General features: G+C 40.6%; 1 protein-coding gene across 1 annotated transcript in view; it reads left to right on the top strand.

The window, feature by feature from the left end:
- The first annotated feature begins 639 nt into the window (after positions 1-639).
- BICD1 (BICD cargo adaptor 1) overlaps positions 640-11,431 on the top strand; it is a 225,426-nt gene continuing 214,634 nt past the window's right edge. Inside the window, exon 1 of the mRNA XM_029955516.1 lies at positions 640-864. Coding sequence (XP_029811376.1) covers positions 652-864 — 213 coding nt within the window. The 5' untranslated portion in view covers positions 640-651. The remainder of the gene's footprint in view (positions 865-11,431) is intronic.

The following is an 11,431-nucleotide window of genomic DNA, read 5'->3' as shown; positions in this document are numbered from 1 at the left end:
CAACCCGGTGCGGCCGGCGGCGGCCCCGCGCGCCCGGCGGGAGGCGCCTCGGGATGTTCCCGTCGGTTCCTTCCCTCCCCCCGCGCTGACTCCATCCGCCTCCCCGCCCCCTGCTCGGAGCCGGGGCCAGGCGCGAAGGGAGGGAGCGGGCCGAGACTGCATCATTCCGCACCGGCTGCAGCACAGCCAGAGGGAGCAGGTGGAGCGAGCGAGCGAGCCGCGAGCCGGAGCGCGCCAGGCCCCGGGGAGACTGCAGTGACGCTGCCCGGGAGACATGGCGGCCGGGCGCCTCTGAATAAGCAGAATCCGGAGCCCCTCGTCGTCCGCGGCCGCCGCAGCCCGGGCCATGCCGCACGGCTGCTGAGCGCACGCAGGGGCCGGCCCCGAGGACACAGGCGGCAGCGGCTGCCGTCTCGCCCCGATCCTGTCCCTGCGTTCTCCATGTTGCATTCCTCCTCAGTTTCTCGGGCAGAGTAGCCGCTGCCGCCGGGAGCAGCAGTCAGGGCATCGCTCCGCACGTTCGCCCAGCCACACTTTTCTTTGCCATTTTTACCCTTCCCTCCCCAGCGCCTTCACCCTTCCCCCGTCCCCGCCTGCTTCGCATCCATCTCCCCTCCCCGACACCCCCTCCTGCCTGCATCGGCCGGGGCTATGGCCGCAGAAGAGGTGCTGCAGACCGTGGACCATTATAAGACTGAGATAGAGAGGCTGACCAAGGAGCTCACGGAGACGACCCACGAGAAGATCCAGGCTGCCGAGTACGGGCTGGTGGTCCTGGAAGAGAAGCTGACCCTCAAACAGCAGTATGACGAGCTGGAGGCTGAATACGACAGCCTCAAGCAGGAGCTGGAGCAGCTGAAAGAGGTGAGTTGCCTGTCACCTCATCCCTGCTCGGCCCCGTCTCCCCCCACCCTCAACGCCCACTCATCATGTACCCAGAAGTCGGAAAGGATGCGGTTGGAAGGAATGTTTCTTCATCTTAGGGTCCTTTGTTGGTAAGAGAGGATTGAAAGAGTCCATTGTTTCCCCCCCAAGAGAAAAATTGCCCAGGAAATGAATGTATAAGCTGGAATTCGAGAGGCAGTGGCCCTTCAGGCTGTGGGGGAGGGAGATTCAGAAGTCTTCAAGTCTCAGCACTCTAAGGCGACCTTCTGCTGGGTTGGAATGTGTAAATCCAACTTCTCAAAACTGCTGTTATTTCAGACCCGGCTCCCAGAGACAATCCCATAATCCACAAAGGCGATGAGTAGGTTTGTGGCGAGGGACCCACAATTTAAGGGTGTAGGATCTATGCTACCTCAGCCTTCTGAACGTAAACCACTCCTTCATTCAAGAGGGGACTGTTATTAGAAGAACTCCCCGCCAATCCCATTTGACAAAGTCTGGGCAATCTTCATTTTCCTTGGCTTTAGTTATTCTTGTCATGGGCCACCTGAGAAAAACAACTCTGCTGGGTGATCCCACTGCCTAGATTGCACCTCCCAGTGAGGCAGAGCCATGCCCAAGTCCCGTAAGGTCACCCTGACCAGGGAGAATTTAACTCCCTTACAAACGGTCCGAATGGCAGGTAGCAAATACATGGGTAGCTGTCCATATCTAATGAGCCTCTTCTGTTTGAAGGGACTGTGTTTCTAAAATGCAAAACACTTGTCCTTTTTAGTCTTGGTATTTGGCTTCCTTTAAAGACTGGCTAATGTTTTGGAAGAAAGTAATGGATGTGCTTTGATTTCCCATCCAACACTCCTAAGCATGGACATACTGTTGGAGGAACCCAAGTCTATTTTACCTGATTCCGGAAGCACTATGGGTAGCAAGTCACTGGTTATAAATTTAAATGTACACACTGCTTTTCAATGTGGCAAGTCTTTATTTTTAGGTGCATATTGGCATTTAAAGTGTTAGTTCTAGATTTAGTATATATTATTATCGAAGATGTCTTCTTATCATGTACTCAGCTTTTCAAAGGGCATCTGTTTTACGTTGTTGCAGTTCAAAAACATGGTTTATGACCTATCTAATCAATTTACCTTCTAATTTAGTACGTAATATGGCAAACACGTATACTTTCAGGTATATTTTACTTTTACTCTGATGTCTAAAAACCAGCTAATAAACATACAGTGAAAACCCCCAACTAGAAACCTGATTTTTGTTTATCAGGCTGTTAATTTTGAGTTTATGTTTTTCTTACCATGGGCATGTCTATTCTTAACAACAGCTGGACTTACTGGTATGTTCCAACTTAGATTAGGTCTGATGTGTTTAAATTCAGTGATGTCAAACCTTGTGAGGTCAGGAAACAGGATAGTGATTGTAATTCTCAGAGATGTTTTGATGTTTTCACCTGTCAACAGTGCTTTGCCAAGGAAGTGCAGACCAGGCAGTGGTAAGCCATCACCTCCTTGATAAGGGAGGTAGATTCATTTAATAAAATGAAGTACTACTTTTACCTGACCTTCCTGCTTGATTTAAACACCTTTCTAGGGGTATTTCTGTGTCATTTGCACTTAGCCTGCCTAGTAAACTATAATGCAGTTATCTTTGCCTTTACTAGACCATGAGGTCTCAAGGCAAGGAATCTGTCTTAATTTACTTTGCGTCTAAAGCCTTTAACAGAGCCTAGCACATAGTAAGGGTATAATAAATATTTTATGAAATAACAAATTTATACTGGAAGAAGGTACACCTTTATCAAACATTGACTAGTCAGTATAGGTTAGTGTCAGAGAAAGACTTAGAAAATTAGGAGGTATGGAAACTGACTTATTGAAACACTGTATTACTATCAGCAACAAAAACATTTTGTGAGAATAGTATAACAGTGGTTTCTTAATACAGAATAATGCAAATAGCAGTTGTAAATTTTTTTCTTTAAAAATTTGAGACATATTTTGTTCTATATAGCAGGATAAAATTTATCATGATTATTTTTTTACCAAATAATACTCATATACATATGTATTTTGAGTTTTACTTAGCATAAATTAATTCAGTTTTTTGATTCCTAATGAACTGTCTTAAGCTATTACATAAAAATATTTTTAGAGTAATAAAATAATCATCATATGTGATTGATAATGTGACCTGTTATTTTTATCCTTTAAACATAATATATACTTTAGTTGGGAATATTAGTAACTCAATAATATTTAATATTTCCTGTTTGAAAAGTAAATCCAGAAGAATTGTGCAAACAAAGGTAGCCCAATGATGATATCATATAGAAGCCATTTTTGAAAGGGATGTTTTATGAGTGCTCTGATTTTTAAAAGGGAAGTTTTGCTCACTTTCAGGTGCATATAGTCAACAATGTTACATTTTATCTGTAAGGCCAAGTATAAAACCTTTGGTTTATTTCTAGACTCTTTCAACAAATATGATTCATTTAAAAATAATTGGTCCAGTTTGTGGGAATGTCAACAGAGAAAGACTGTACGAAGTCCAAGTTGAACATTAGTAATTTGCAGGGTAGCAGCACGACTCAGGCTTTACAGGTCATTTTGTTTTCAAGAGTCAGCACCCAACAGTGTTGCTCTCCTTCCCAGGCTTTTTCTGCTGCGCCAATAATGCAAGTGAGCAGTGTTGCCTGAAGATGTTCCAAATCAAGATGATGAATTCATTAATGTTTTTCTAGTTGTTTCTTCCCTTAGTCTAGATTGCTTTTTGACCTGGTCTGACATCATTTAGAGCTCTGTCCTGTACCTACATCGCTGTCTACATGTCCCAGAAGAACACACTTAAAAAAAAAGTACTAAGGATGTGAAAAAAAAGACTGACTTCTGATATCATCATAATGTTCTCCTTTTAGTTATCTTTGGGAAGCTGGACAAAGCAACATATCCGTTAGAATCCTTGACCATCGTTTTATGATTTCACAAATAATGCTTGCTTCTCAGGGAACTGAGGGGGCACCCATGCCCAGTTATGTCCAGGTCCTCACTGATTGTATGTTTGGGATGTGTGTAAATCAGCACTGTGTGTGTCATTCAGGCCAAAATAGTGTTTGAAGAAGAGTCAAGTTCTAAAATAATTTTAAAACTAAAAATATACATACATGAAAAAAAAAGCTGGAATTCAAATTTGTTGGTTTGTTTTTTGTTTTGTTTTGCCTTTTACTTAACAAATATTTGAAATTGAAGAAGTAGTGAAGTTGAAACAGATCTCCTTAGAAAGGAATGATTCAGCATTCCTGGTGGCATTTTAGTAAACATTCATGTGACATCTTTAGAAAAGTTTTGCAGCTAGGTTACAGTAAACTATGTACTAAGAATCTTCAACTCCTTTTTTTTACTCATCCTCTCAACCCTGACACCAAGGATAGGTGCCATTTGCTGAAGAAGCACTTTCTGGACAATGGGCGGCTTTTCTTCCTGGCGCGAATTTTTATGATTTTTCAGGGCTGTAGTTAAATCATTCAAGGAGTAAACATTGAACTCACACACTTTTTTGAGACTGTCACATTAGAGACCTGATGAAAGCCATTTAATTACTTCGATTCATCTTTAAACAGAAAGTTTTTTCTTCATATACTTGGAAAGATTGTTAGAATCTTGTTGTATGTTCAAAGTCTTGAAATAATACTGTGGTTGGAAGCCCCAGATTTTACTTCCCATCTCTAAATAAACATAGAGAATGTTAATAATTCTTTTACCTAAGCTAGTGTTTTCTTTCTCACTGTTTTTAAGAAAGAAATGTTTATTATGAAATTAATGAAAACACCTAAAATATATCAACAGAGGGTGCCTGGGTGGCTCAGTGGTTGAGCATCTGACTTTTGATTTCCACTCATGATCCCAGGGTCAAGGGATGGAGCCCGATGTCGTGTGCCAAGTGTGGAGCCTTTTTGGGATTCTCTCTCTTCCTCTCCCTGCCCGTCTGCCATTTTCCCCTGCTCATGTGCTCTCTCTCTCAAAAAATAATAAAGAATAATACTTTAAAAAAAGTATATCCACATATGTTTTTGGAAAGTATTTACAAACACCTCAATGAACAACACAGTCACTTTGAATAATATTTCTTCCCTTTTTTTTTTTACCTACTTGCTCTAACTTGCATCCTTCTTTTTATTTCAACTCAAAATTTCATCTCTGGCAAAGTTATTTCTCAGATATCATTTAATAAGTTGTTATACCTTTCATCACATTCATATGTTTGTATGAACATGTACAGTAGCCATGGCTAGGCATTTTTTCATATTCATGCTTATGAATATTCCATTATATCATTTCCTTAGATACACTTGTACTTTATGGACATTGAATTCCAAATTTGAAAATATGATAGTTACTTGCATGTTGAAATATACAGTAAAAGACTTTCTCACACATAATGTTGTACCTGTAAATATGGCTTTGAAGGAGAGGAAGGCATGAAGAGATGCAGTCTTCCTATTAAATAATTCACTGTGCTAAAGGAGAAGATATGTGAAGTCAAGTGGCAGGAGTTGAAATTGGAAAGTGGCAGGAGCTACATTTTGCATTGAGGATGGGGAACCGCTACAAGGAAAGAAAAATAAATAGTAACTGTATGTGGTGTCTTACATTTTATTTGATATTCAAAGTAATTCAAAGACTTACTGCTCATTTTTACAGATAAAAAGTAATAAAAGTAATAAAGCATTTAATTATGTACAAAGCTCCATTTAGGACTAGGCATTTTGCATGCCTTATCTCTGATTCTTACAACAATCCTTTTATGAGGTAGATATTACTCGAATTATGCAGATAAGGAAAATAGGTTGTAGGTTAAGGATTCTTCTCAAGGCTGCACAACTAAGTGCTGAAACCTGGTTTTGGAAGAGGCCTGTTTCCTTCTCACTGCACCAACCAGCCGAGAGGGTGGGACACCTCCGTCTCAAGTGTGGTTTAGAAAGTCCTAGTGTTGGTTATAGAGAGTGGGTTGGAGCCTTGCAGGGGCGGTAGGGATGGGGAGGAGGGGTCACATCTAACAGCTGTTTAGGAAGTGTAGGGTGGAACACAGTGTTGGGTGACTGGATGGGGAAGGTACGGGAAAGAATAGAGTTGAGTATTTTCTCAGGATGCGTAGAAGGTGGTTCCATTCACAAAGGAAGGTGCTATGGGGAAGGGCAGTTTTAGAGAGTAAGGTTGATGACCAAGGCATATGAGTCCTTTAATTTATGTTTTCTTTGAGAGGAGGCATAAGTTCCATGAGAAAATCAAATACTCAACTCTCAATTTAATAAAACAGATGAGGAATTTGTGCAATTAGTCATCATTTTATTCAAACCTAATTTCCAGAACATGGAAGATTATGAACAACTTAACAATGTTTTCACCAGTTTGACTGCATTTTGAATTAAGAGATGTGCAAATTAATAAACAATGGGTAAAGATGCTGGGCTGATGCAGTGAGGGCCCAGAGGCCAGCCTAAGTGGAAAATAGTCCTTGCTGACCTCTTCAGTTAGAGGGGCCTGGGAGAAGCAGCACATACATAAACCTTGCTGACTGAAAACTTGAAATTGCATTAGTGTTTTTGTTTTTTGTTTTTTTTTTTAATTTGGGAGAGAAAGAGAGAGAGAAAGCATGCAAGTGGGAAGTGGAGCAAAAGGAGAAAGAATCCTAAGCAGGGTCCACATTCAACGTGGAGCCTGATGTTGGGCTTGATCCAACAACCCTGGGATCATGACCAGAGCCAAAATCAAGAGTCAGATGCTCAACCACCTGAGCCAGCCAGGCGCCCCTTTTAATTTTTTTTCTTTCTGTTTTTGGTGATAAGAGTTTGATTGCGCCTTTAGAATTATGATTCTGTAATTACAACAATTTATGGCAACAATCCAAGTTAGATAAAATCATATACAAATTAATAGTTTCTCCTTTCTCTCCCAATTCTGTCTGTATTTTTAATACTTCGGTGAGTATTCTTTTATACTTGTTTTAAATGTCTTTAAACATATAAATCCATAAACAGGGTTTTTTGTTGTTCTTATTCCTTTGATTTTATAAAAATGGGGTCATGTTATATATACATTTTACTTTGCAACCTGGTGTCTTTCATTTAATACCATATCCTTTTAAAATGCAGATTTTTCTAGAGCCAGGGTTGCCTTTTTAAGGCACTGATGTTTCATGTGTGAAGAAAATGGGACGAGAAGAAGAAAACCAGAGGAGCTCAGGAAGTGTGGGTGACTCTGGGGGCTTGGAGGGAGCAGGTGGCCCCGCTTCTGCCCTGAGGATGCAGGTGCTGAGAGAGAGAAAATAAGTGCAGGCATGTTTTTACACATGGATGGAGTTGGTTGGGTTGTCCCATGGCAGGATTGTGTGATAATACCAAGGAAAAAGATGGAAAGTTTTGTGGGTGAATTAGCAGCAGTTTTCATTCTTGTCTTCTTGGCGGATGATGGAGCTGTGTATCAGCACAATAGGTGGCCCCGGTCCATGGCCAGCAAGAGCTGGTCCTGCAGTGTGGCCGCATCCTGTCCATACTGGGTCTTGGTGAGAAGCCAAGATGATTCAGACATTTGGGCCGCTTTATGTTATCTCATCTTTGCCCTGTGATAGTTGAGTTTTGAGATGATTGGTTAGGCTCTTAGAACATCTGAGATTCAGCATGTTACCCGGGCGATGGGGATCAGCAGGTACAAGACAGGAAATTGTTTGGTGAAAGTGTTATTCCTTATTACAATGAAAAGGAATAGAAGAGTGACAATTGATACCTTTTCCTTCTAGGATTTAATTATTTTGTCTGTAAAATTAAGGGGTTGGGATAGATAATTTCTATGATTTTTTGCAGCTCTAAATTTCTGTGATGCTGTGTTTCAGAGTTATCTTGTCTACTTATTTTATTTACCTATCCCTTTTCAGATTCATTCTATTTTTCTTTACAAAATACAAAATGATCTTGTGTAATTACAATAATTTTTATCTAGCCTTCAGGGATGTTCATCAACTGGTTTTGATATTTTTCCACTTATCCATTTCCATTCTGGTCACTCACTTCTAGTGAGGATAATCTACTTGTTTTCACACTTGTATTCTGTCCCTTGACAGTTTAATTAATTAATTAATTACTTTTTAATAAATCACAGTTTTCTTTTCCTTTGAACACCTGCCCCAAACTCCTTTTCCTTCTGGATTCACTTTAGTACTCTAATAATATCTATATTGTTATAGAACTGGTTCACTGAGTTGATTTCATTGACATATTTGCACTTGGCTGCAGGAGCAGAATTATGGCCCAGTGGGCCCATGGGAGCCATATTTGGGGCTCAAATCAAGAACTAACAAGTACAGGAGCGCCTGGGTGGCTCAGTCAGTTGAGCGTCCGGCTTCGGCTCAGGTCATGGGTTCAAGCCCCGCGTTGGGTTCTGTGCTGACAGCTAGCTCAGAGCGTGGAGCCTGCTTCAGATTCTGTGGTCTCCCTCTCTCTCTGACCCTCCCCTGTTCGCACTGTCTCTGTCTCTCAAAAATAAATGAAAAACATTAAAAAAATTAAAAAAAAAAACTAACAAGTATAGGTGTCCAATAATGAAATGAGGCAGTTTTCTTTATAAAAAAATTTTTTTTTACTCTCTTTATTTATTTTAGAGAGAGAGAGAGAGAGAGAGACAGCATGAGCAGGGGAGGGCAGAGAGAGAGGGAGACACAGAATCTGAAGCAGGCTTCAGGCTCTGAGCTAGCTGTCAGCACAGAGCCTGACGTGGGGCTCGAATCCACTCACCATGAGATCATGACCTGAGCCAAAGTCGGATGCTTAACTGACTGAGCCACCCAGGTGCCCCCGCAGTTTTCTTTATAAAGTAGTGAGTTCTCTGTCACCAAAAAAATTTAAGGAAAGGCTACCCAACCACATGCTAGGAATACTGTCTGAAAGGTTCATGCTTAGAAAGGAATTTATATAGAATGATCTCCAAGATTCCCCCCAACCCAGTCTGAGTTTTTCAATTTTATCATTTCATGTGTTCTAAGTAATTTCACATGTTTATGGCTTATACGCCCTTCCCCACCACTAGATAACAGTATTTGCAGCATGGTTACATTTTTCTGTTTAATGTTTAGCATTTTGTAGTATTTCTGACTTTTGAATATTTGGACCATTTCAAGGTATATCAAAACTTTATCTTAATTTTGATTTATGTTTTGCTTGACTTTTACTAGGAAACTGATGCATAATAAAGAATTTAAGGTGATCTGTAAATTTGGAGAAGTTTTCATGAAACTTTGTATAGCTTGAGGCTGTATGGTTACCTTGAGGGGGGTGGATAGCCTCCAGAACATTTGTTTTCATACACACACACACAGACACAGTGATATATTTTATCATTTACACTTAGTTCAATATTTTATAATCTGCAGTGTCAACTATTTTCATTAGGTAGCAACTGAGTTTTTGTTTTGCTCTAGATTGCCCGTGTCTCTTGTTTGGTTTCATTTATCCATTCAAAATTTTGTATTGAGTGGCTACTAAGTTGGGCACTATGTCACATGGTGAAGATACAGTGTTGAGCAAGACAGACCAGATGGAGCTACCCGAATGGAGTTTATGTTTCAGACCTTGGAGAAAGTCCGCAACCACACACACTTAGGATGTGAGAAGTGCCATGAGTGAAGATACGGAGACTGGCTAGGGAAGGTGCGATCAGGAAAGCCTCTCTAGGAGGAGACAGTTGAGCCTGGACCTGAATGATGAAGAACCCATCCTGTGAAGACTGGAGGAAGTGATTTTGAGGAAGGGGTACAAGTACAAAGATCATAGAACTCTGTGTTAGGGGAAATGATGGATCACCATGCCTTGTAAGTATAGCCATTCATATTTGAAAAGTGACCATTTATCAAGTACTATATTACCTTCAGAGTTTTCGGATGAGAGTTTGGGTCTCAACGTAGGAAGTATTTAAGCAAAGCTTAAATATGCTTCTTGGGATCTTCTTTTAGAAGAGTGAGGTCATAATCAGTGACTTTCTATACAGACTACTCATTAGGCTTATCTGGGTGATTTGCCAAAATACTGCTGCCTTGACACCATGATCCCACACCAACCTCACTCCTGGGCATTCAGAGTCTTTGGGGGTGAAGCTGGGCCTTTGTTATGTTAACCCTTCTTCCCTCAGAGAAGCAGCTAGGGCTGAGAATCTCTCCTAGAAACTTGGAGTAAATGACTCTATAGGAATAGAAGTGTCCTGTAAGAAAAGCTGGGAAGTTATGAGCTAATACGTAAACCTTAATTGCACAGTCTTTTTACGTCTCCGTTTTCTAAAAACTAAAACTCTGTAAAGCTTTTCAGAAAACCAACAAATATCATCAAAAACTTGACTGCATTAGACAGAAATACATGCTAAATAAGACTTTATTTTTATATAATCTAGGGTTCTTTATAGTTTCTTTTAAAAGTTGTCTTCTTGGTTGAATCTGTTTTGTTGCTTTATTCTGTTTGCAGATACTAATGCAAACTTTACAAGTTTGTAAATAGAATATTAAAAAAGAATTGCTTTGATTGATCTTTAATTTCAGAGGTTCTTTTTTCATTATTAGTGTTTATTTATTTTGAGAGCGAGGAAGAGAGGGGCAGAGAGAAGGAGGCAGAGAACCCCAAGCAGGCTCCACTTTTGTCAGGGCAGAGCCTGACATTGAGCTCCATGAACCATGAGATCATGACCTGAGCTGAAATCAAGAGTCCGATGCTTAACCCACTAAGCCACCCAGGCACCCCGGGGATTATTTTCAATTGTACTTTTGGTTATACGTGCTTACTGTTTTCAAACAGTATTTTATGGAGAAAAAGCACTCTTCTAAAATGTAATATTTAACTGCTGTGTTTCTGTCTTTAAATTTAGGATTGAGAATAAGAAACCTGTTTACATTTATGGGAAGTACCCGATAACAGCAATTTCCTGAAGAATGTTTTGTTGCAGTTGGGTTGGCGTGGGTCTGTAATGGAAGGTTCCGAACGATGGGCCTTTGTTTTTCTCTTGCATACTGCAGACTCCTGTGGAACCAAATGCCACTGCTGAAGAGCCCTCACCCGTCAACTTTTGAAATTGAGAGAGGTTTATATTATAACCTGGATGTGTGTTGTCCATAAGCCTTACTGATTGCCATTCCCTAGAAGGTTTTAGGATTTTCTTTTTCAAGTTGACCTCTGTGTGAGGTAACTAGATGGAGACAGGACTGTACATGAATTCTTTTGTTGAGCTGAAGATATTATCATCTTGCACATTATCTCTTTGGCATATACAACCATCTTTTCCGCTTTAAATCACAATCTGGCTTGCTTTCTGCTAACACTGGTGTGTGTGTGCAGAGCTTTTAAACTCAAAACCTCAAGTCAACATAATTGGGAAGGAAAAGCAACCATTAGAGAGAGGGGAAGAAAGGGGGATATTGCGCTTGGAAACCAACTCTGAATACCTTTTGAATTGTTGGCTTTTGGATTATTAAAAAAACAAATTGATACTGGGGACTCCCAGGGGTTCAT

This window comes from Suricata suricatta, chromosome 10, assembly GCF_006229205.1.
Source record: "Suricata suricatta isolate VVHF042 chromosome 10, meerkat_22Aug2017_6uvM2_HiC, whole genome shotgun sequence".
Lineage (NCBI taxonomy): Eukaryota > Metazoa > Chordata > Mammalia > Carnivora > Herpestidae > Suricata > Suricata suricatta.
Note: the sequence above shows the minus strand (reverse complement) of the source record. Positions and strands in the feature narration are given on the sequence as shown.